Below are 25186 nucleotides of genomic sequence, written 5' to 3'. Positions count from 1 at the left end.
TTTGGCCGGGGCTGGGTTTAAACCCACCACCTCCGGCGTATGGGGCTGGGACCCTACTCCTTTGAGCCACAGGCGCTGCCCTTTTCATACATATATTTACTGGCCACTTGAATAGCCTTTTATAAAGTTCAGCTCTAATCCAGCTTTCTATCAGGTTATCTTTATTTGAAGGTGTTCTCTGCAGATTGTGCTACATGCCCTTTGTCAACTTTACACATTACAAGTTATTTTCTCCTATGTTATGGCTTCCCTTTTCACTTTCTTAGTATCTTTTGAAACCCCAAAAAGAAGCAAAAGCATAGAGGAAAAATTGATATTTTGAGATTAACATTCTGCTATTTTACCTCTTTTGCCAGGGAAGTAATAAATTTCCCTTTCCTTCGTCTCAGAAACCACTTGTTCTTGAGAAGAAGGACAAGTTCTCTGAGAACGACTCAACTTTTTTTTTTTTTTTTTGGCCGGGGCTGGGTTTGAACCTGCCACCTCTGGCATATGGGACTGGCGCCCTATTCCTTGAGCCACAAGCGCCGTCCACAACTCAACTCTCAGTAACAGATTCTGGCATTCCTTGAGTGGGCTCATTGCCTCCCAGATGGACTTGAACTGGCACCCGCTGAAGCAGCAGGGAGCAGCCTAGGTCAAAGCCGTGGGTCAACACTGGAAGAAACAGCTCCTTTTCTTGGTTGAGGGTATGGGACAGTCCCAGTAGCTGCAGGGTGTTTTATTTCTGGGGAACTACTGACTCTGTCTCCCCAAAGTAGACACAGCAACCTGAATAGAGTTGAGGAAGGAAAGTGATTTGGAAAGGGTCTGGAGACCAGGCCTTCGTTGGGTAAGTTTCCCGTCATGTGCACCAAGACCATGATTCCACCTATATGGGTCGTTTTCCCACCTTCCTCTTGGTTTTGTTTTGAGGTATCTTTTAGGGTGGGAGTCAACGAGGCTGAGTGAAACTGGGGAACCTGGTTCGAATTTGGAGCTCATATGCCATTCCCAGGGAATGGGGGCAGGGAGCACTAGGACTAGGCCACCATTTGGGAAAGGTTTATCTTCCAGCCCTGTAGGGCATTTGGGACACTGAGGGGTCATTTGGGGTGGTGTTTTGTCCTCTTTGGGTTCTCATTTGATAGTCCCTGACATTTTGTGTTGAGAATTCTCTGTATCATCTGTTGTGTTATCTGTGAGTTCTGTTATAACACAGAAAAGTTCCACCTCAAAGTCCCTCGGGGGCTGTGCACAGTGGCTCACACCTATAATCCTAGTACTCTGGGAGACCAAGGCGGGTGGATTGTCTGAGTTCAGAGGTTCAAGACCAGCCTGAGCAAGAGCAAGACCCCCATCTCTATGACAAAGAGAAAAACTAGCCAGGCATTGTGTCAGGCACCCGTAGTCCCTGCTACTCGGGAGGCCTTGAAGCAAGAGGATCACTTGAGCCCAAGAGTTTGAGGTTGCTTTAAGCATGATGCCACAGCGCTCTACCTAGGATGAGAGTGAGACTATGCCTCAAAAAAAAAAAAAAATACCTTGGGAACGATGCTGTCTGAAATAGTCAACTTATGGCTGTAAATTTTATTCACCCTTTCTCTAAGGAGAATGGTTTTGTTCAGTACAGCAGTGGACAGTGAAGAGAAGTAGCTGTTAAATGAAACCTTGAAGGGTGACTTGAACTTATAGACTATTTCGTGACTAAAGTTCTAGAGCAAAATATATTGGAATTTGTTTTTTGTTTTAAAAAAGCAAAAGTATAGGCTTGGCACCTGTGGCTCAAGCAACTAAGGCACCAGCCACATACACCTGAGCTGGCAGGTTCAAACCCAGCCTGGGCCCACCAAACGACGACGGCTGCAACCAAAAAAAAATAGCCGGGTGTTGTGGCAGGCACCTGTAGTCCCAACTACTTGGAAGGCCAAGGAAGGAGAATCGCTTAAGCCCAGGAGTTGGAGGTTGCTGTGAGCTGTGATGCCACAGCACTCTAGCCAGGGGGACAGCTTGAGGCTCTGTCTCAAAATAAATAAATAAATAAATAAAATAAAATAGCCAAAGTAATAGGGCATGCTGTGGGTCAGTGAGTAAGACGCTGGCCCCATATACCGAGGGTGGCGGGTTCAAACCCGGCCCTGGCCAAACTGCAAGAAAAAAAAAAAAAAAGCCAAAGTATAAAGTAGCAAATGGAATGGAAAGATTGGAATTTCTTATAAGCACTATTCAATCAAGGAAACAAACACACTTTTTCCATTATGATTAATCTGATAGAAAAAAAAATCTTTGGTTACTCAATACTCTTAAGGAATAGCTCCACTATATCAAAAATAAATAAAATCAGGCGGTGCCTGTGGTTCAGTGGGTAGGGTGCCAGCCCCATATACCCAGGGTGGCAGGTTTGAACCTGGCCCCAGCCAAACTGTAACCAAAAAAAAAGCTGGGTATTGTGGTGGGCACCTGTAGTTTCAGCTACTCGGGAGGCTGAGGCAAAAGAATCGCCTAAGCCCAGGAGTTGGAGGTTGCTGTGAGCTGTGATGCCACAGCACTCTACCAAGGGTGATAAAGTGAGACTCTGTCTCTAAAATAAAGTAAAATGGGCTCAGCGCCTGTGGCTCAAGCAGCTACTGCGCCAGCCACATACACCTGAGCTGGTGGGTTTGAATCAAGCCCTGGCCCGCCAAACAATGATGGTTGCAACCAAAAAATAGCCGGGCATTGTGGCAGGCACTTGTAACCCAGCTACTTGGGAGGCGGATGCATGAGAATCACTTAAGCCCAGGATTTAGAGGTTGCTGTGAGCTATGATGCCACGCACTCTACTACCCAGGGTGACAGCTTGAGGCTCTGTCTCAAAAAATAAAATAAAATAAAAATAAAATGAATAAAATCAGTACATGATACAAAACATCTTAATTTACATGTAGCCAAGTGATATGATTTAACAGTAAGGAACGGACATAAAAATACCACAAAATTCTTTTCTGCACCAAAAAACTACTTTTCCAAAGAGCACAGTAATGAAACACTACTCCTTTGTAGTTAAAATTTTAATGAAGACATAAGGCCTCTTAAGCTGTGTCCTAAGTTTCAAAACAGTGTCTGGAACATATTGTAGGTGACCCAAACATAGACATAAAGTCTAATTTATGTTAGACTAACTCTGGAAGTGATATTCCTACCAAGAAGTGTATTAAGCTAAATCTAGTCCTAAAGGAAGATCAGACAAACACAAATTGAAGGAAATTATACAAAATAACTTGCCTACAATATTCAAACTGTCAAAACCATGAAAGTCAAGGTAAGCCTGAAAAATTATTCAAGAATAAAGGCAGTATTAACACACCAATGCAAGCTTCTTGAGTTTGATCATTGTTTTTCAGAGATTGTCTATGTAAGAAATACTAAATGGTGTTGGGAGCATAATATTGGCAGCTTACTCTCAAATAGTTCAGGAAAAATGTCCTTTGTACTGCACTTGCAATTTTTCTTCAAGCTAGAAATTGTTTACAAAAAAACAAAAATTAAACACCCTAGGAGGTTTTTATTCATATGCTAAATTTAGAGTTTCTCAGATTCCACATTCTAATTAACTAATGGAAGGTAACACCAATCTATACAGAAATTTCAATTAATGCTTCTAAGATTTAGAACAAGTTTCTAGCCAAAAATTGCCAGTATAGGCTTTTCTGTTACACAATCGAGTCCAGGTCTGGTGAAGATATTCCTCATGTACGATAACACAGATTTCATTCATTATTCTCTTAATTTGATAATCTTCCATCTGCTTTGTACTAGTTTATACACATGTACCAAAAACTGGGGGCTGTAATCTAAATTCTCTTTTGAAGGTAAAAAAGCATTTTGCTCAATTCGAAGTATCTATTAAAAGCTATGTGCTAAGCACTGTGCTAGAGTAGAAATGCAAAATCACTCTCTGATCACAAATTATCATCAAATAAAATTATAAAAGCACATACAAGATACAAAGTAGATAAAATTGTTTAAATGGGAGAAAGCAGCATAAGACAATGCTTCTCTGTCCAAGGAGTGAAACAAAAACATCTCAAAACATATTTGTTGAAAATAAAAGTCTTGGCTCAGTGCCTGTGGCTCAAGTGGCTAAGGTGCCAGCCACATACATCTGAACTGGTGGGTTCGAATCTGGCCCAGGCCCGCCAAAAAACAATGACGGCTGCAACAACAACAACAAAAAAAAACCAGCCAGGCGTTGTGGCAGGTGCCTACAGTCCTAGCTACTTGGGAAGCAGAGGCAGAAGACTCGCTTGAGCCCAGGAGCTGGAGGTTGCTGTGAGCTGTGATGCCATATCACTCTACCCAGGGGGACGGCTTGAGGCTCTGTCTCAAAAAAAAGAAAGAAAATAGAAGTCTCCCAGGTCAGTTGAGGTGGCTCCCATCTGTTATACTAGCATTCTAGAGGCTAAGGTGAGTAGACTGCTTAAACTCATGAGTTCAAGACCAGCCTAAGCTAGATTTGAGACCCCATCTCTAAAAATAGCTGGGCGTTGTGGTGGTCATCTATACTCCGAGCTACCTGGGAGGCTGAGGCAAGGTAATAGCTTAAGCCCAGGAGTTTGAGGTTGCTGTGAGCAATGAGACCATAGCACTCTACCAAAGGTGACAAAGTAAAACTCTGTCTCAAAAAAAAAAAAAAAAAAAAAAGAAAGAAAAGAAAATTTCCTTGGATCTGCACTACTAGTTCAGAAAGATTTTTCTTCATATTTCTGTTTGTGCAATTTAAAAGGTTGTTAAAGTAATGAATTCTTACACCAATTAAGAAAATTTTGAGACAGAATCTTACTTTGTTGCTCTGGGTAGAGAGCTGTGACCTCATAGCTCACAGCAACCTCAAACTCTTGGGCTTAAGTGATCCTCTTTGTCTCACCCTTATGAGTAGGTGGGAGTACAGGCACCCCCCACCCCAGGCCCAGTTATTTTTAGAGACTGGGTCTCACTGTTGCTCAGGTGGGTCTCCAACCTGTGAGCTCAGGCAATCCACTAGTCTCGGCCTCCCAGAGTGCTAGGAGTACAGTCATGAACCAACATGCCTGCCCTTCCAAATAAAATTTTAAGCAATAAATGATGATAGTAAATAAGCAAACAGACTGCTTTTCAACTTCTAAGCCTGGTTTATCTAGAGAGGCAAACTCTGAAATGGTTTCAACTTGAGGAACCCTAGGCTTAGGCCTATGAATATTCTTGGACTTAGAAGTCTCTACCTACTAAAACAAAAGAAAATTTAAAAAAATAAAATAAAATAAATAAAAAAACAAGTACCTACATTCAGCTATAATCTTAGATTACTTTAAATCCAAAGACTCAGAGTCCATAAAAACATTAAGTTTAAGTAAGGACTAAAAGAGATAACAAAAGCTTCTAGGCCGGTGTGGTGGCTCACGCTGGTGCTCAATCCTAGCATCTGGGAGGCGAGGTCACAAGTTTGACACCAGCCTGAACAAAACCACCCCGTCTCTACTAAAAATAGAAAAAAACTAAGCCAAGAGGATCGCTTGAGCCCGAGGTGGAGGATACTGTGGCTATGACGTCACAGCAGTCTACCCAGGTCAACAGCTTGAGACCCTCTCTCACAAAAAAAAAAAAAGCTTCTACATTAACTATCTCAATTTAAGTTAAGAAAAAGGACCCTACACATGCCAAGACGCTTTCCCCCCATACTTAAAACTGACAATGTAGGAAGCCAAAAGAACAAACAGAACAGAAAGAACAATTACCTATGAGAAACATTACAGTGAGACACAGAGGCTGGTTTTTTTTTTTTTTAATAGTAGCGCCTAACAAGTAACACTTGGCAAATTTTAAATTGGAATTCTCTACACAACCATAATCACACTTCAGCACAAGTTACTAAGTTTTTTTTTTCTTCAATTTTTCCTTCAGTGTCCTCTTCAGTAGGAATGGAACAAACATACTGTACCCAGTTAGTCCAACTTTCACCTTTCCTACGGTCTACGGCTGCCCTATCTAAAGTTTTAGAAACAATTTATGACTTGTAAGATCTTTCCTGTAACAAGTATACATAAGAGAATAAAAACATATAAACTTTATTTTTTGCTTTAAAAAATATCTATTTTAAGCTCAGTGCCTATAGCTCAAGCGGCTGGGGCGTCAGAGCTGGCGGGTCCAAATTCAGCCCAGGCCAGCCAAACAGTGACAACTACAACCAAAAAAAAAAAAACAATAAATGGCTGGGTGTTGTGGCGGGTGCCTGTAGTCCCAGGTCCTTTGGAGGCTGAGGCAGGACAATCGCTTAAGCCTAGGAGTTGGAGGTTGCTGTGAGCTGTGAAGTCACAGCACAACACTCAGGGGGACAGGTTGAGGCTCTGTCTCAAAAAAAAAAAAAAAAAATATATATATATACACATATATTTATTTTATTCCTTGCTCTGCCAAGCTGGATTTGAACTCCAAAGCTCAAGTGGTCCTCTAGTTGGGCCTACAGACCCATACCACCATGTCTGGTCTGATACAAATACTACAGAGGCTTTTGAATTAAGTTATTCAATAGAGAAACGACTAAATTCCAGCTCTCAATTACTAGTCCTGACATTTACCTAACACCAACTTGCAGGCTTTTCTGTTGAGAAGCAAGGAGTTTGTAAAATAGAATACTTTTACAACAAAAAAGTTACTGTAGTAATTTTACATAGTCTCAGAACTTCACATACATAACATTAACAATCTTACAATAGCTAGAAAACCCAAGAGGGGAAAAAAATGAGAAACTTCTTTGAGGAAAAAATAAATTATACTTCTAATATATAAGGTTAAGATTTGCACATAGCTTTTCCTCAGAATAAGGTTTTTGTAAGAAACTCTTTCACGAGAAAATAAATAAAAACATTACTTCAAATATTTGATAATCGTGATTTAATCCACCCCACACAATATTACTAAAATAAACAGATGAATGTTTCCTGTAGTATCCATGAAGTTGCAATACTTTGCACAATTGCTATTCATCTCCGTGAAGTTCAATCTGTAAGTCATCTTTCTTTCAAGTTCCCCAACAGCACTGATTTAAAAAAAAAAAAAAATCATCTCAGGGAAGAGTTCCCTCCTACCTTTTCTCCCGTAGGTGCCCCTCCAATATGTAGAATATTGATCTCTATTATACAGCAAATACTAAAACGAATTTTCATATTTATTCGTCTGTATCACTAAATAGACAGCACTTAACAGTGTTTCCCAGCAGTTGGCACAACGCCTGTTCAATAAATTCCTTGCACGTAGCGAAGTACTCCGGAGTTAACGATAACTAGAATACACCCTGGAAACATGCCAGGCCTTGAAAAATCATTTTTCATAAACTGTAATGACAGCAATGCCACTAAGACAGGTCCAGTGATTCCCAAGATAATGAAGCCTACGCAGTTAGAATCGCCGTTAAGATAAGAATAATCAAACACAGTTAATTTATTATAAATCACTAATCATTACTCCAATACTATTAAAAGGGATAGAGCTACTATGTGTCAATGCGACCTAAGCTCCAGGACAGCTAAGATTTAAAGAAAAACCACTGACACAAAAGCTAAGTTTCGCAGTTCTAACTCTTCTCACGTCTTCAATTGCCAAGTATTCGCAATTATCTGTATTAATATTTCGCTCAACATACACCCCTGGAGATCTCAGCTCTGTTCCCTGCTTCCCCGCCCGGTACTATCGAGGTTCCTGATCCTCCTTTCCTAGCCCGGGAGTGAGCCGCGAAGGGGCGGCGACCCTTTCCGGGTCCCTGTCCGGCCCGACCCTGCTCTCAGCCGCCCCGAGCCAGCTCCCGCCCAGCTCCCCTCCGACCATCCTGCTCCTCGCCCCCAACGGTCCTCAGGCCTGGGACTCACCTCTCCACCCATTCCCTTAAGAAGCGCATGTCCTCGGTGTGCAGAATGCTCGGATCCTGCTTACACAATTTCACGAAGGCCCGAAGCTCGTTCACTTTGCGGGGGTCCATAGTCAGGAGGCAGACGACGCGGCTGCAGACGCTGCGGTCCGATTCCAGGCCCGGACACTAGTAACTCAGCGCGATCGCGTAGAAGGGGGCGGCTGCAGCGAGGAAGAACAGACTAGAACCTCCCCAGCCACTGGCTCCTCCCACCATCCAACGGTCTCGTGACCCGGGGTCCTTCGCTGGCTCATTTCTACTCCCTGCGCCTCTGCTGCTGCGCAGTCCCTAGAACCTTCTGGAAGCTTGGCTGTTCGTGCTCTTGCCTGCCTCTCTACGCACACATTTTTACATCAACTTGAACCAGTTCCCTGGTTGAGCCAATCAATTGCATGGGCGCTTTTAAGGAGGCAGGAGATAACAGCCCCTCCAGGAAGCCATGTACAATCGGATATTCCATGAATAAGTACTAAAAGGAGCACAACGCCCGACGAGAAAAAGGCCAGCTGGCCGGAAGGGCTGCCAAAGCGCCAGGAGTGACGTCAGCATTGTGCGCCACGGCAATGCGAAAGCCCAGGAGCGGCGCCCGCCGGAAGGGGCGGGGCGATTGGCCAGGTTTCCTGGCGACTCGGCCGCTTGGGATCTGTTTTCGTGGCTTCTATCTTTTTCCTATCTTGACGTGTGTGCCGGCCGGTCATGCCTTGGCTGCTCTCAGCTCCCAAGATGGTTCCTGCTATAGCAAACGCTCGCGGCCTCTCAGGTTAGACTCCTGCCCTATCCGAGGCTTGCTCTTTGAGAAGCCTGAGGAGCCCCCACAGGGATCCAAGTTGTCGGGAAATCTCTGGTTCGGCGGACCCTTCTCCTCCTTGGGCCTCCGCTTCCCAAACCTTTGTGCTCTTCGCGGATTTCTTCTTTACCAGCTACTCCTGGAAAAGAGTGGGCCCTGTGTCTCTCTACCGTTGAGGTATTCTGGGAAGCTGAAATGACTGCAGAGAGAAATGTGTGCCATCCACAGAGGGGCTGTCTTCAAAGTAACTCGGACTCAAGTTGTGTCAGTTACCGCACTTGCTTAGGTGACAGTGTTTCACATCAAGTGGCGCTTGTCTCTGTTAGGTGAACCTCAAATAATGTTTTCGTGTTTTTTTAATAGAGTTGATAGCTGGCTCCAAAACATACGAGAAACATGTTGTTTGGGAACAGTGCTGGGGAATTTTGTGTCTGAAAGTCCTGTTTGTAAAGACATGAAAAAGTAGGCTAGGAATAAGGGTATCATTTTAGCCGGGTGTATTCTATGGAGCGATTAATCAGATGAACGTAAAACGTTATCAGTAAAAACTAAATCGGCTGCCTTGCAGGCGGATCTGCCATTGGATCATATGGGGAAGCCAGTATGTAAACGATGTGTGAACCAGAGCATATGGTATTTCACATCAAAGCTATGTCTTGGCATATGTTTATGTTGACATACTTGAATGTTAACTATATCGGCGTCTTACTGTAAAAAAATTAAAAAATCTTCAGTGTACAGAACTTGTTCTTGGATTCTAAAAGTCGCAGAAACCTGTCCCTCTTCATGGAATTAGGTGAAAATATAGATGTGCTATTAATCAGTCTTAATCACAGAACCTACAAGCTGTGACTTTTGGATTTCTTGAGGCTTTCTGTAAAACCTGATTCATCAAGATTGATCACTAGATACTGGATTATATGTGCCAAGATCATTGAAAATATATATTCATTGTGTTTCAGTTTGCTTCAATGGAGCAAGCATAAATTAACAACTCACCAGGCCCGGTGGCTAACACCTGTAATCCTACCACTCTGGGAGGCCAAGATAGGTGGATCACTTGAGCTATGAGTTCGAGACCAGCCTGAGCAAAAGCGAGATCCCGTATCTGCTAAAAATAGAAAAAACTGAGGCAAGAGGATGCTTGAGCCCAAGAGTTGGAGGTTGCTGTGAGCTATGACGCTACAGCACTCTACCCAGGGAGACAGTTTGAGAGTCTGTTTCAAAAAAATAATTTTAACAACCTCAGATTAATACAAAATATTGGCTTTTTTCCCCCTCGTAGACAGGTACTCACTCTGTTGCTGGGGCTAGAGTTATCACAGTTCATGGCAACCTTAAACTCCAAAGAATCCTCTTGCCTCAGCTTCCCTAGTAGCTAAGGCTACAGGCTGTTACACCTGGATGATTTTTCTATTTTTTTGTAAAGGTGTGGTCTGAGTATTGCCAGGCTGATCTTAAGCTCCTAGCCTCAAGTGGTCCTCCCTCCTGATCCTCCCAAAATGGTAGGCTGACAGGTGTGAGCCACCATGCCAGGTCTGTATTGGCTTTTTAACTGACAGATCTTTTTAAGTCTCCTCAAATTGAATAAGGTAGGCAGATGATCACATTTTACATATGAGAGACTAAAACGAGATCACAACAGATCACAGATTTAAGTTACATGATTCTGTCTAGTCTTTTTTCTGTTATACCACCACTAGATCTTACCCTGGCTTAGTCGAGTCCTTTTGGAACTTCTTATTCGTTGAACGAGCCAGAAAGAGCATAGTTTCATTCAGTAGCTTTTGAGTTAATAGTCATTGTGGGTGAATCTTCATTTTCTTGGAGTTCATATTTTTGCCAAGGGAGATAGACAAGCAATGAATGTAGACGATATAGGAAAGTGCAATAGTAAGAGTCTTGACCCAAGAGATATGGGATCTCAGAAAAGGCAAAAATGAGTTGTAAATATTATGGTGTTCTGGGATTTTATTAACGTTTAGAATTTGTTAACTCCACATTTGAGGTGCTGATAAATAGAACTTTTGAATATCTGTGCTGCTCATGGTTGCCCTTCTTTAGAAAGATTCTGAGTACAGACTGTTGAATAACATGGGAAACTTTGATCTGTGAAAGTCACACTAAAGTGAAAATGTTTTTACTAGCTAAAGGTTAGCCTAATTAGGAGAGATTTAGTTAGTTGAAATATGCTATTCTCATCTGAGAACAGGCAAAATAAACCACTAGTGATGCAAAGGTAAGTTATGTTTTAAAAGATTATATGTCTTTATTTAAGATGTATGTAAGTCTAAGTGGGAAAAAGAAATATTGAAAAATTTAAAAATAGGCTTGGCGCCCATAGCACAGTGGTTACAGCGCAAGCCACATACACCAAGGGTGGCAAGTTTGAACCCAGCCCAGACCAGACCAGCTAGACAACTATGAAGCTGCAAAAAAAATAGTGGGCGTCGTGGCGGGCGCCTGTAGTCCCAGCTACTCGGGAGGCTGAGGCAAGAGAATCGCTTAAGCTCAGGAGTTGGAGGTTGCTGTGAGCTGTGTGAGGCCACGGCACTCTACCGAGGGCCATAAAGTGAGACTCTGTCTCTACAAAAAAAAAAAAAAAAATAGTGGGGCATTGTGGCAGGCGCCTATAGTCCCAGCTACTTGGGAGGCTGAGGCAAGAGAATCGTCTAAGCCCAAGAGCTGAAGCTTGCTGCAAGCTGTGACATCATAGCACTCTACCAAGGGCAACAAAGTGAGACTCTGTCTCTTAAAAAAAAAAAAAATCAAGCTAAAAAAAAAGCTAATGACTGGCTCATATAGGGCCTTGTATATTAAGAAACAATGAACTTTTTTTTTCTAGCAGTGGGAAACCAGATAGTTTTAAACTATTTAGTAAGATAATAAAGTCTGAATTTTTTTTTTTTTTTTTGAGAGAGAGTCTCATTATGTGGCCCTCAGTAGAGTGCTATGGCATTGCAGGTCACAGCAACCTCAAACTCTTGGGACTATATGTGCCTAACACAACGCCCAGCTATTTTTTGTTGTAGTTGTCATTGTTATTTAACAGGCCCTGAACCCATCAGCCCCAGAGTATGTGGCTGGCACCCTAACCACTAAATTTATGCCTAAAGTCTGAATTTTTAACTATGTTAAGAGCAAAGAAATGAACTGAAGGGCAATGTTGCTACATTCTTAAATTTTCTGACGCAGTGATACACATGTTTTGCTTTTGTTTTTGCAAAATTACATTTCTTCCAACTTTATACTACATGCATGATAACAAATAAGTTCTGCTAAATATGACATTGTATGTAATTAGCATTTAAAATACTCTAAGCTTAAATAGTACGTTACAATTTTTTCTGGCTTTCAATTTTATATTTGTATTTGGCCAAAAGTGATTGGGCTTTAGTGCTACCCTGTTTTCCCAAAAATAAGACATCCTCCGAAAATAAGACCTACTTACAGGAAAAATAAGATGTCCCCTGAAAATAAGACCTAGCGCATCTTTGGGAGCACACTTTAAAATAAGACATTGTCTTATTTTCGGGGAAACAGGATACTAGATTATTTGCTTGCATCCTTCCGTCACATTAAAATTTATACCAGTTACATTTCTGGCCAGGCACAGGGGATCATGCCTGTAATCCAAGCACTCTGGGAGACCCAGGAGGGTAGATTGCTTGAGCTCAGGAATTCAAGACCAGCCTGAACAAGAGTGAGATCTTATCTCTACTAAAAATAGTAAAAACTAGTCAGGAATTGTGGTGGGCACCTGTAGTCCCAGCAACTCAGGAGGCTGAGGCTTGAGGATCACTTGAGCCCAGGAGTTTGAGGTTGCTATGAGCTATGATGCCGTGGCACTCTACCCAGGGGGACAAAGTGAGACTCTGCCTCAAAAATAAAATAAAAATTGCAGCGATTACAGTTCTAATATTTAAAGTTTGACTTGGCGCCCATAGCACAGTAGTTATAGCGTCAGCCACATACACCGAGGGTGACAGGTACGAACAAGCCGGGCCAGCTAAACAACACTGACAACTGCAACAAAAAAACAGCCAGCATTTGTGATGGGTGCCTGTATTCCCAGCTACTTGGGAGGCTGAGGCAAAAGAATCACTTAAGCCCAAGAGTTTGAGATTGCTGTGAGCTGTGATGCTACGGTACTCTACCAAGGGCGACATAATGAGACTGTCTCAAAAAAAAAAGTTTTAAAAATGTGATTGAAAGATATTTTTTCATTTTCTTGTCACCCTCGGTAGAGTGCTGTGACGTCATAGCTCACAACAATCTCAAATTCTTGGGACTTAAGAGATCCTCAAATGTCCAAAACTTAACACCTGCAATCTTATCCCAGTTAATGGCAACTCCATTCTTGAAGTCGCTAGATTGTAACTTAAACCTTGTCATCCTTGACTTCATTATTTGCAGACCCTGCGTAATCTGACTTCTGGTTAACCTTTCTGATTCATCTATATGGTTTTAATCTGCCACACCGGTCTTCTCAATTTTCCTCAAACACACCATCCACAGCCTGCCTTAGGCATATTGCTCTTGCTAATCCCTCTGCCTGGAATTTTCTTTCACCAGATATCCCAGTGGTTAACTTCCTCACTTCTTTTTTTTTTTAAAGCTGGCCTGGGCTGGGTTTGAACCCAACACTCTCACTGTAACCACTGTGCTGCAGGCACCAAGCCTAACTTCTCACTTTTAGATCTTTACTCAGGTAACCATCTCTTTCCCTGACTACTTCAGCTAAAATTACAATTCTTATACCCTGATATTTCTATCTCCTCCTTACTTTGTTGTCTTTCCTCAGCAGCTATGAGTAACATTTTGTGTAATATTTGTTTATTGTCTGTCTCCAGTTAGCAAACTATGACAGCTAAGGCTCTTTATGTCACTACTATACCTCAAATACATAAAACACTGTCTTAGAAATAGTGCTAAAAAAATACTGTTGAATAAATACGAGAATAAAGAAAAAAGGCTATATATATATATATTTTTTTAAAGACAATGTCTCACTTTACTGGCGGAGTTACACTGCAGTAGTGTCATCATAGCTCATTGCAAACTCAAACTCCTGGTCTCAAATGATTCCCACGACCTCATTCTCCCAAATAGCTGGGACTGTGGGCAGGTACCCCAGGGCCAGCCAGAAGCAGTGTATCTTGAAAATGAAATCATTACACAATGCTAAGTAATTGTGTTGAAGTCAAAGCAAATTTGATTAAAAGCAGCAAATGTATATAAACATTTAGCTCAAACAACCCAATAGCTTGATAAACTTGTAACTCATTGTTGTGACCCTAAATTAAAATGGCTGTGGGTGGTGTTTTAGAATAATATACAGGGGGTTGGGCGGCGCCTGTGGCTCAGTGAATAGGGCACCAGCCCCATATACCAAGGGTGGCAGGTTCGAACCCTGCCGTGGCCAAACTGCAACCAAAAAATAGCCAGGCGTTGTGGCGGGCGCCTTTAGGCCCAGCTACTCGGAGGCTGAGGCAAAAGAATCACTTAAGCCCAAGAGCTGGAGTTTGCTCTGAGCTGGGACCCCATGGCACTCTACCAAGGGCGACAAAGTAAGACTCCATCTTTTAAAAGAGTAATATACAACATGGCCATAAGGTTCGTGTGCCATACTCAACTATTTTAAGTTGCACACGAACTTTATGGCCACCTTGAATAATAATTTACAGATTCTGCCTAAAAAATGTAAAGCAAAATAGAAAGTTTCTTACCTGGCGTGATTCACTGATGGCCTACTGCACATACTATGGCCAGATTCCTCTAATCCAGGGGTCTTCAAACAATGGCCTGCGGCCACATGCGGCAGTGTAATTGTATTTGTTCCCGTTTTGTTTTTTTACTTCAAAATAAGATGTGCAGTGTGCATAGGAATTTGTTCATTTTTTTTTTAAACTATAGTCTAGCCCTCCAACGGTCTGAGGGATAGTGAACTGGCCCCCTGTTTAAAAAGTTTGAGGACCCCTGCATCAGTCCAAGGTAAGTCTGGCTTTAAAAAAAAAAAAAATTGTGGCACAGCGCCTGTGGCTCAAAGGAGTAGGGCTCTGGCCCCATGTGCTGGAGGTGGCGGGTTTAAACCCAGCCCCGGCCAAAACTGCCAAAAAAATAAATAAATAAAATGGTGGTAAAATGCACATTACATAAAATTTGCCATCTCAACAATTTTTAAATCTACAGTTGAGTAATATTAAGTATATTTGCATTGTTGTGAAACAGATCTCCAGCACTTTTTCCTCTTGCAAACCTGAAACTCAATAACAACTAAACAGCTCCTCTTTCCCACCTCTCCCCAACCTATTAGCTACCATTCTATTTCTACAAATTTGACTACTTGAGATACCTGATTTAAGTGAATCATACAGTCTTTTCCTTTTTATGACTAGCTTATTTCACTTAGCATAATTTTCTCAAAATCGTTCCATGTTGTAGCATCTGACAGGATTTTCTTTTTAAGGCTTAATAATACTGTGTCGTGTGCATATGCCATTCATCTGTTCACGGATATTTGGGTTGCCTCCACTTAGCTGTTAGAATAGTGCAGCTTTGAATGTGGTTGTGCAAATATAAGTCTGGCTATTTTTAACTTAATTTGTAGTAGTTTTTTTTTTGTTTGTTTGTTTGAGACAAGATCTTACTATGCGACCCAGGCTAGAATGCAACAGTGTCATTACAGCTCACTACAACATCAAACTCCTGAGTGTAAGTGATTCTTCTACGTCAGCCTATAGGCATGCGCCACCATGCCTGGTCCTTTTGTTTTTTTTGGAGACAGAGTCTCACTTTGTCACCCTGGGTAGAATGCTGTGGCATCACAGCTCATGGCAACCTCCAGCTCTTGGGCTTAGGCGATTCTCTTGTCTCAGCCTCCCAAGTAGCTTGAACTACAGGCGCCCACCACAATGCCCAGCTATTTTTTTGTTGTTGCATTTTGGCCAGGGCTGGGTTCAAACCCACCACCTGCTGTATATGGGGCCAGCGCCCTACACTGCCCTGCCTTAGTTTTTCTATTTTCAGTAGAGAGTCTTGCTTTTGCCCAGGCTGGTCTCGAACTGGTGAGCTCAAGCAGTCCACCCACCCTGGCCTCCCGGGGTGCTAGGATTATAGGCGTGAGCCACCATGCCCGGCTTTTTTTTTTTGCAGTTTTTGGCCAGGGCTGGGTTTGAACCCGCCACCTCCGGTACATGGGGGCAGCACCCTACTCCTTTGAGCCACAGGCACTGCCCTGCCCAACCTTTTTTAACTTTTTGGACTCTTGCTGTGTTGTCCAGGCTATTGTTCAATTCCTAGCCTCAAGTAATCTTTCCCCCTTGGCCTCCCAAAGTGCTGGGATTATAGGCAGGAGCCACCACACCTTGCCAGTTTTGTAGCATCTTTATGATCCGTGGTTATATTAAATGCTCTGCCTCTGTTGGGAAAAAGTCATTTCATGAATAATGATATAGTCCGGTCCTATGTATCTTAATACATTTCTATCTTCTAATGCTGCACATGTTTCAGAAGTTGGTACAGTGGGTTTAATTAGGTAAAAGGAATAAAATAGGTTATGAACTATACTTAAAAAATTCCGTAATATGCAAGCAACTCAAAAACAAAAAGCAACCTATCCAGTTTTCCAGCTTAAAATATACAAAAGCAAATTACGTAACCAAAACGTGTACCCCAGTAATATTCTTAAATTTTTTTTAAAAACCTATAATTTTCCATATGTGTAATATCACCAACTATCACTACAGACTCATCTTATTCTGACATGCTTAGTTCAAACAACTATGGAGCAAATGTCTACAATCCTGCTAAAATTATTAAAAACATAATCTTAGTATAATATTAAACAAGTGTTATCTAAAAAACTATGATTAACCAAAACACACAGTGTTGTGTTCAAATGTTATATGAACATAATGTGTCGGAAGAGCCAATTTAGTGATTCCTCTTGGTTGACTTCTTCTGTACCTTCTTGTGCTTCTTTTTCCTTTTACCACCTTCTTTGAATCCTGAGAAAATAAAAGGATCCCGTGTGCTGGTGACCCAACATATACCTTGCCCATCATTGTCCACAAAAGTGTATTGAGATACATGTTTGGTGCCGTAGCAATTTGGTGAATAATTGTTGTATGACTGTGCTGTCCAGCTGCATTCTTCTACAAAGCCGTCTTCATCTGCCAGACTACTTGCAAAGAAGGATTTCAACTCTCCATCATCTTCAACTTCTCTATCTTGATCATTCTCAAAGATTTTCTTTGTGTTAATATTTGTGTCATTAACAAATTTATCAGCTATGTAGTTGCCCATGACACTATAATCAAACACCAGGGAAGAGAATGAAGTAAGGCCTTCATGCCCCCATGAACCATGTGATCTGTGTCCTGTATCGTATGAAGAAAATTGCCCAAAAACTGGATGTTCAGTAGAGGTAGAGAAAAAGGATCCTGCACCCCTGCTTCTGCTTTCATAGGAGCTTCCTAGACTATTTAAAACATCCTCAAGCGAATCTTGAAAGAAGTGAAATGAAAATGGGTCACTTTTACCAAAAATTTTTTCAAAGATATCATCTCGCTTATGAAATGTGAAGCCATACTCGGATTGATCATCAAAATGACTTCCACCTCCATCATTTAATCCTTCTTTGCCATATTTATCATAAACATTCCGTTTTTCATCATTTGATAATACCTCATATGCCTCCGCCACTTCTTTGAATTTTCTCTCTGCTGCTTCTTTGTTTTCTGGATTTTTATCAGGGTGCCATTTGAGTGCCACTTTATGATAAGCTTTTTTAATGTCCTCAGGTGATGCATATCTCTGCACTCCTAGAACTTCATAGTAATCCACCATGTTCTAACAGATTACTGGAAACAGGTGCACTTAGTAGTGAGCACTGTGATTTCCTCCTGGCTCACGTTCAGGTGGTGATAGAGACAGTGACTGCAAATAGGCACATTTTTACATTGAAGATTGTGTTTTTACAGTGAGCCACTGCTAGGAGACTTTAGAATCCTGATTATGTGGCAGGCAGAGTTACAAGTATATGTCAGAGCCACATTATGGTGTCATTCTGAGGTAGAGGTAGGGACTGGACCTCCCAAATGAATCTGGTCAAAGGTCGTACCAAACCATCCTGAACTCCATGGACTGTTTTCCTCTATTTCCCTGGAAGCCTTAGTGCAGCGGTTCTCAACCTGTGGGTTGTGACTCCTTTGTAACAATGGAAATACATCCTACATATCAGATATTTGCATTATGATTCATAACAGTAGCAGAATTATAATTATGAAGTAGCAACAAAAATAATTTTATGGTTAGGGGTCACCACAACATGGGGAACTATATTAGAGGGTCTCAGCATTAGGAGGCATTAGGAAGGTTGAGAACCACTGCTTTAGTGCCTTTTGAAACACTGGGACCTATTGCTAATAGCCACAACATACCCCTTGCACAATAATACGATCCAAAAAAGGCCAAGCGTGGTGGCTCACACCTATAATCCTGGTTCTCTGGGAGGCCGCGGCAGATGGATTGCCTGAGTTTTAGGCCACAACCTCACTCTACCTCTGTGAAATCCAGATCTCTCCCTACTTCTGTTTGTTCCCTTCCTTCTGTTTTCATAGTTCCCTATTCATAACTTTATTTATTTATTTATTTTTTTGAGACAGAGCCTCAAGCTGTCGCCCTGGGTAGAGTGCTGTGCCATCACAACTTACAGCAACCTCCAACTCCTGGGCTCAAGCGAGTCTCCTGTCTCTGCCTCCCAAGTAGCTGGGACTACAGGTTTCCGCCACGATACCCGGCTTTTTTTTTTTTTTTTTTGGTTGCAGCTGTCGTTGTTTGGCAGGCCCGGGCTGGATTCGAACCCACCAGCTCAGGTGTACCTTAGCCACTTGAGCCACAGGCACCGAACCTCATAAATTTATTTTATGTGTATATATCTCTTTTATACCATAGCAGACAGAAGTCTCCCAGGGTAAAGATAACATCATTTCTGTTCTATTAGGGCCTACCATAAGCTCTGGCACAGAATAAGAGGGACATAAATGTTGGAGAGAAGGAGAGAAATAACTTGCGTTGTTCTAAAGCATCCAAACTGCTGGAGCTATATAAATATATTTATAGCATGAAGACTTTCTGAATCTGTTGTTCCATTTCATCCTCTTTATTCTTCATTCAGGATGCATGTTGTGTTTACAACGAAGGTACTCCCTCCAGGCTGTCTCAGAGAGGAGGATTCCAAACAGATACCTAGGCCAGCCCAGCCCCTTTACACACCCACACCTTCTTAGACCAGGTAAGTCCTTTTAACTAGAATAACTATCTCTCTGTTTAAGTATGCTGTCTAGCACAGTGGTGTTCAATATAATTTTTTACAGAATAATGAAAATATATCTGTGCTGGTTAATAAGGTAGCCACTAGCCTCAATGGCTGCAGGATACTTCAAATGTTGCTAATGCAACCAGGCAACTGAATTTTTATTTAATTTTAATTTATTTAAATTTAAAAGCTGCCGGGCATGATAGCTCACACCTATAATGCCAGCATTTGCGAGGCTGAGGCAGGTGGATTGCCTAAGCTCATAAGTTTGAGACCAGCCTTAGCCAGAGTGAGACCTTATCTCTAAAAAACAGCCGGGCATTGTGGTGGGCGTCTGTAATCCCACTTGTGGGGCTGAGGCAAAAGGATCGCTTGAACCCAAGAGTTTGTGGTTGCTGTAAGCTATGATACTGCGGCACTCTACCAAGGGCAACAAATGAGACTCTGTCTCAAAATAAATAAATAAATAAATAAATAAATAAATTTAAAAGCTGTGTGTGCCTACTGGTACTGTATTGACAGTACTAGTTTAGAACAATAAATAAGATAAATCTTATTCAAAATAATTAGTAAAGGCTCAGTGCCCATAGCACAGTGGTTACAGAGACAGCCACATGCCCTGAACTCAGTGCATTCAAACCCTGCCTGGGCCAGCTAAACAACAATGAGAACTGCAACAAAACAGTAGCTGGGTGTTGGGGCAAGTGCCTGTAGTCCCAGCTATTTGGGAGGCTGAGGCAAGAGAATCACTTAAGCCCAAGAGTTTGAGGTTGCTATAAGCTGTAACGCCACGGCACTCATACTGAGGGCAACATAGTGAAATTCTGTCTAAAAAAAGAAAAAATAATTTTTAAAGTATTTCAGTATTTTTTAAAAAGTTCTATTTCTTTCTAAGTTGGAGTTTCTATATACTAACTAATATGAATTACTATGTTAAATACATCTCAGAAAATATGTTTTTCTTTATAGTGTTAAATGTTCACTTCAAAATTTTGTCTAACCAAAATGTTTTTAGGCCAGGCACTGTGACTCATGCCTGTAATCCTAGTACTCTGGAGGGTGAGGTGGGAGGATCCCTTGAGGTTAGGAGTTCTAGATGAACAAGACCAACACCCCATCTCTACTAAAAATAGAAAAATTAGCCAGGCGTCATGGCAGTACCTATAGTCTCAGCTACTCAGGAGGCTGAGAAGATCATCGGACCCCAGAATTGTGAGGTTGCCTAATGAGCTAGGCTGACAACATGAAAGATCTCAGTGTTAGGCTAGAAGATATATCATCACTAGGATGATAATGTGACATATCATCACTATAGCTTAGAATAAGACATAAAGGTGTTTTTGTTTTTATTTTTTAGAAAGGCATTTAAAGAGGAACTTTACCTAACAAATGCAATCAGTGTAACCTAATTCTTTGTGCCCTCAATGAATCCCAAACAATAAAAAAAGGGAAAAAAGGCATTTAAAGGGAAAACTATGATGAGTAAATATCATCCCAAAGAGGTAGGTAGGGTAAAACCAAATTCTTTATAGAAAAACCGGTCAGATTTTCAAGGAAAATTAATTGTTCCTTCTGCCATGGGAAATTAAAACGGTATTTTTTAAAGTAAGCATATGTGTTGATAGTGTAAATTGCCTTTAGAAATACGTTACTCTTTCACTGTCTTCATTCAGTGAATGATACCCGTGTGTCTCTCAGTGAGGGCTTCCTTTTGCTGATTCTTCATCAGACTGGAATTCCTGCTGGAAAATTGCCTGACACTCAGGAAATGCAGCTCACCACTGAAACACACAAGAAATCACAGAGTTTTTCAAAGCTGTAAGGTAAGCCTAATATAGCAACCCAGTTGATATTTATTTAAGTGTTTCTATACCCTATCAACCTACCTGTTCCTGAATTTAAAAAAGAAAGGCAGAATTGACAGTAAATTTTGCCAGCTTTGAAAATTACTGATTTCTTGTGGTTGAGATGTTCTTACAGGGTGAGCTGCATTTTCCAGTAATCATATTGTCAGATACTATGTATCTAGACTGTCTTCCTATGTACCTTGAGTGTGTTAACTACATTTTTTAAAGAATGTAAATAAATAAACACATACATGTTCATCCCTATACATGTGTTTATATCTGCTATGGGAGAAAAGGGATTCCTGTCCTAATTTTACTCTAGTAAACATAAGGTTTGGACATTTAGGTAAGTAAGAACAGATAGAAATAAATGGAATATTAAAGCAGAATTATCAGTGTTTTAAACTTTAAAGGAACTATCAAGGATACTATTAGATATGTATTTATTCTTTTTCTTTTCTGCCTGTGAATATAATATCTGCTTAAGGTATGCATTATTCTCATGGAAAAAAAGTATCCAAAGTATTAACCATATGTCTTTGTCCATCTAGAGATGCCAAACTTGTGGAAGTATTAAAAAGATTATCAAGCAGGGTGGCACCTGAGCTCAGTGGGTAGGACGCCGGCCCCATATACTGAGGGTGGTGGGTTCAATCCCAGCCCTGCCCCTTAACACACTGCAACAAAAAAATAGCTGGCCATTGTGGCAGGCACCTGTGGTCCCCACTACTCAGGAGGCTGAAGCAAGAGACTCGCCTACGCCCAGGAGTTAGAGGTTGCTGTAAGCTGTGATGCCATGGCACTCTACCAAGGGTGATAAAGTGAGATTCTGTCTCTACAAAAAAAAAAGATTATCAAGCAAGGAAGAATAAATTTGTAACAAAAAATAAAAGGCAAGTACTATTTTTTTTTTTTTTTAGAGAGTCGTGATGTGGCGTCCTAGCTCACAGCAACCTCAAACTATTGAATTCAAGTGATTCTCTTGCCTTGGCCTCCTGGAGTACTCAGATTATAGTTGATTTTTATTTTATTATTCATTTATTTATTTTTGAGACAGAGTCTCACTTTTGTTGCCCCTGGTAGAGTGCCATGGCTTCATACCTCACAGCAATCCACTGGCCTTGACTTCCCACAGTGTTGGGATTACAGGTGTGAGCCACAGCGCCTGGCTAGTGATTTTTACAATGTCATTTCCTTAAGGAAATTTGGGCACTGTAGACCATTTCTACTTTTGTTGTTGGTTTTTTGTTGTTGTTGTTTGTTTGTTTGAGACAGAGTCTCACTTTGTTGCCCTTGGTAGAATGCTATAGCATAGTGGTTCTCAACCTGTGGGTTGTGACCCATAGGAATTGTATATATATATACTTTTTAGGATTTATTTATTTTATTATTAAATCATAGCTGTGTACATTAATGCAATCATGGGTACAATGTGCTAGTTTTATATACAATTTGAAATATTTTCCTTTTTTTAATTTTACTGATTTTTTATTTTTTTTATTGTTGCAGTTTGGCTGGGTTTGGGTTTGAACTCACCACCCTCAGTATATGGGGCCAGCACCCAACTCACTGAGCCACAGGCACCACCCAAATTTGAAATATTTTCCTCTAACTAGTTAACATAGCCTTCACGGTATTTTCTTAGTTATTGTGTTAAGACGTTTATATTCTACATTTAGTAAATTTCACATGTACCCTTGTAAGATGCACCGTGGGTGTGGTCCCACCAATTACCTTCCTTCTACCCATCCTTCCCCTTCCCTCTCCTCCCTATCCCCTTTCCCCATATTCTTGGGCTATAATTGGGTTATAGCTTTCATATGAAAGCTGTAACTTGGTTTAATAGTAGGGTTGAGTACATTGGATACTTCTTCCATTCTTGAGATACTCTGCTAAGAAGAATATGTTCCATCTCCATCCACATAAACATGAAGGAGGTAAAAATCTCCATCTTTTTTAAGGCTGCATAATATTCCATGGTGTACCACAGGAACTGTATTAAAGGCTCATAGCATTAAGAAGGTTGAGAACCACTGCTATAGCATCATAGCTCACAGCAGTCTCAAACTCTTGGGCTCAAACAATCCTCTTGTCTCAGCCTCACAAGAAGCTGGGACTACAGGCACCCACCACAATGCCCAGCTAGTTTTTCTGATTTTAGAGATGGGGTCCCACTTTTGCTCAGGCTGGTCTCAACTCCTGAGCTCAAGCAGTCCTCCCACCTCGGCCTCCCAGAGTGCTACTATTACAGGCATGAGCCACCATACCCAGCCCCTTTGTACTTATTATGACAGTACCATCCCCATACTGAGGACTGTATTTGTAAAGACAGAAAGTGTCACATAGGCTCTTGGATTACTACTCTGTCCTCCATTTATCACCCAGACAAAAAATAATTCCACATAGGAAAACAAGTGGCATTCTGAACTGTGACTCTACTTTTTATATTTGTATGAGAAAGACACTGCTGTAGTTTCTGACATTGCCATAGGCATAATATTGCCATTAGCATAGGCGTAATATTACCATTAGCAGAACAGCAAGTTATTTAGCTGAGAAAAACACTGAAACTTAGCAGGGGATGAATGGGAAGAATCAGTGGGATGCCTAATGAATCATTATTTCCACAAACCTACATTTCTTTTTCTTTTTTTTTTTTTTAAGAATTAAAAGTTGGAACTTAGGGGTCCATTGCCCATTGTGGGATTCCAGCAGGGACCCAGAGTGTTTGCTCCACTCTGATTTTATTGAAGTCTATTTGCCCAGAGAGTAAGCTGAAAGAGGAAACAAAGACGTCAGCAACAAACTTACATTTCTAACATTTTTACTTTCCCAAGCAAAATAGTTTTGGAATATGTGGTATAGTTTGGCGTGCTAGCCTTAAGAAAGGGTGACTCAGGCAGGTGGTTGTAATCCCAGCACTTTAGCAGGCCAACAAGAGAGAACTGCTTGAGTAAAGGAGTTTGAGACCAGCCTGGGCTTATGGAAATTCTGTACATAATGCAGACTTATAAAGGATTCTCTTTTTTAAATATTGGGGAAAATGGAAAATCTTGAAAAATACTAATAATTTTTATATAATGTAAATACTGAGACGTTAAAAATAAATGACTTGTGTATTTCTCTCCTCTATTTCTCACTCCCTCTTTGTTTTTAAAGAGATAAGGTCTCAGCTGAGTGCAGTGGCTGATGCCTGTAATCCTAGCACTGTGGGAGTTAAAGGTGGGAGGATTCCTTGAGCTCTGAAGTTTGAGATCAGCCTGAGCAAGAATGAGACCCATCTTTACTAAAAGTAGAAAAACTAGCCAGGCATTGTGGTGAGCACCTATAAGTCCCAAGCTCTATGGGAAGCTGAGGCAAAAGGATCACTTGAGCCCAGGAAGTTTGAGGTTGCTGTGAGCTATGACACCACAGCACTTTACCCAGGAAGATAGAGTGAGGCTCTGTCTCAGAAAAAAAAAAGAGAGAGAGAATGTTTCACTCTGTTGTCCAGGCTGGATATGCAGTCATGTGATCATAGTTCTGTTCACTGTAGCTTCAAACTCATGGGCTCAAGCAGTATTCCCACCTCACCCTCCTAAGTAGCTGGGATTACAGGTATACCATACCTGTTTAACTTTTTTTTTTTTGTAGTTAAATTCAAGTTTCAAGAATACTATACATTTTTTTTTTTTACAAAACGAGGCCAAATTTACATTCAGTGAATTGCACAAATCTTTTATGTGCCCATACAGTAAGTTTTGACAAAAGTATACACCAGGTGGCGCCTGTGGCTCAGTGGGTAGGGCGCCGGCCCCATACACCAAGGGTGGCAGGTTCAAACCCAGCCCCAGCCAAACTGCAACCAAAAAAATAGCCAGGCATTGTAGCGGGCACCTGTAGTCCCAGCTACTTGGGAGGCTGAGGCAAGAGAATCCCCTAAGCCCAGGAGTTGGAGGTTGCTGTGAGCTGTGTGATGCCACGGCACTCTACCAAGGGTGATAAAGTGAGACTCTGTCTCTACAAAAAAAAAAAGTATTAACCTATATAGCTCAGTCAAGATACAGAACATTTCCATCATGCCAGAAAGTTCCCTCGTGCTACCTCCAGTCAATCCCCAACTCCATAGGCAACCACTCTTGGTTTCTGTCAACATAGTTTGTTTTGCCTGTTCTTGACTTCATATGAGTTCAGTCATACAGAATTAAACAGTGTGTACCCTGTCTGTCTGTCTTGTTTTACTCAATATCTGCAAATAAAATATATTTTGAGTTTTTTTATTATTTGATATTTTGTTAAATCTGTGTTTCACGTTATGACAGAAACATTTAGTAGTTTTCTTCCTCCATTCT

At 41.3% G+C, this 25186-nt stretch overlaps 3 protein-coding genes across 7 annotated transcripts in view; 1 reads left to right on the top strand and 2 right to left on the bottom strand.

The window, feature by feature from the left end:
- The window catches only part of ST13 (ST13 Hsp70 interacting protein), a 37928-nt gene extending 29768 nt beyond the window's left edge, over positions 1-8160 (bottom strand). The window contains exon 1 of the mRNA XM_053582696.1: positions 7860-8160. Within this exon, the coding sequence (XP_053438671.1) occupies positions 7860-7969 (110 nt within the window). The 5' untranslated portion in view covers positions 7970-8160. The remainder of the gene's footprint in view (positions 1-7859) is intronic.
- Positions 8161-8465: 305 nt separating this feature from the next.
- XPNPEP3 (X-prolyl aminopeptidase 3) overlaps positions 8466-25186 on the top strand; it is a 62436-nt gene continuing 45715 nt past the window's right edge. For 4 of the 5 annotated variants that reach the window (XM_053582692.1, XM_053582691.1, XM_053582693.1 and 1 more), the window contains exons 1-2: positions 8466-8660; positions 18868-18984. In XM_053582692.1, coding sequence (XP_053438667.1) covers positions 8597-8660; positions 18868-18984 — 181 coding nt within the window. In that variant the 5' untranslated portion in view covers positions 8466-8596. Of the gene's footprint in view, positions 8661-18867; positions 18985-20752; positions 20832-25186 lie in introns of those variants that run through there. The other variant, XM_053582694.1, reaches the window with a different exon arrangement.
- On the bottom strand, positions 16623-17579 carry DNAJB7 (DnaJ heat shock protein family (Hsp40) member B7). Its single transcript, XM_053586363.1, has one exon. The coding sequence runs from the start codon at positions 17535-17537 to the stop codon at positions 16623-16625; it is 915 nt and encodes a 304-aa protein (XP_053442338.1). The 5' UTR covers positions 17538-17579.

Source organism: Nycticebus coucang, chromosome 3, assembly GCF_027406575.1.
Source record: "Nycticebus coucang isolate mNycCou1 chromosome 3, mNycCou1.pri, whole genome shotgun sequence".
Classification (NCBI taxonomy): Eukaryota; Metazoa; Chordata; class Mammalia; order Primates; family Lorisidae; genus Nycticebus; species Nycticebus coucang.
Note: the sequence above shows the minus strand (reverse complement) of the source record. Positions and strands in the feature narration are given on the sequence as shown.

What these genes read in the sequence shown, in the direction of transcription:
- DNAJB7 (XM_053586363.1), bottom strand. Translation starts at nt 17,537, where the DNA reads ATGGTGGATTACTATGAAGTTCTAGGAGTGCAGAGATATGCATCACCT.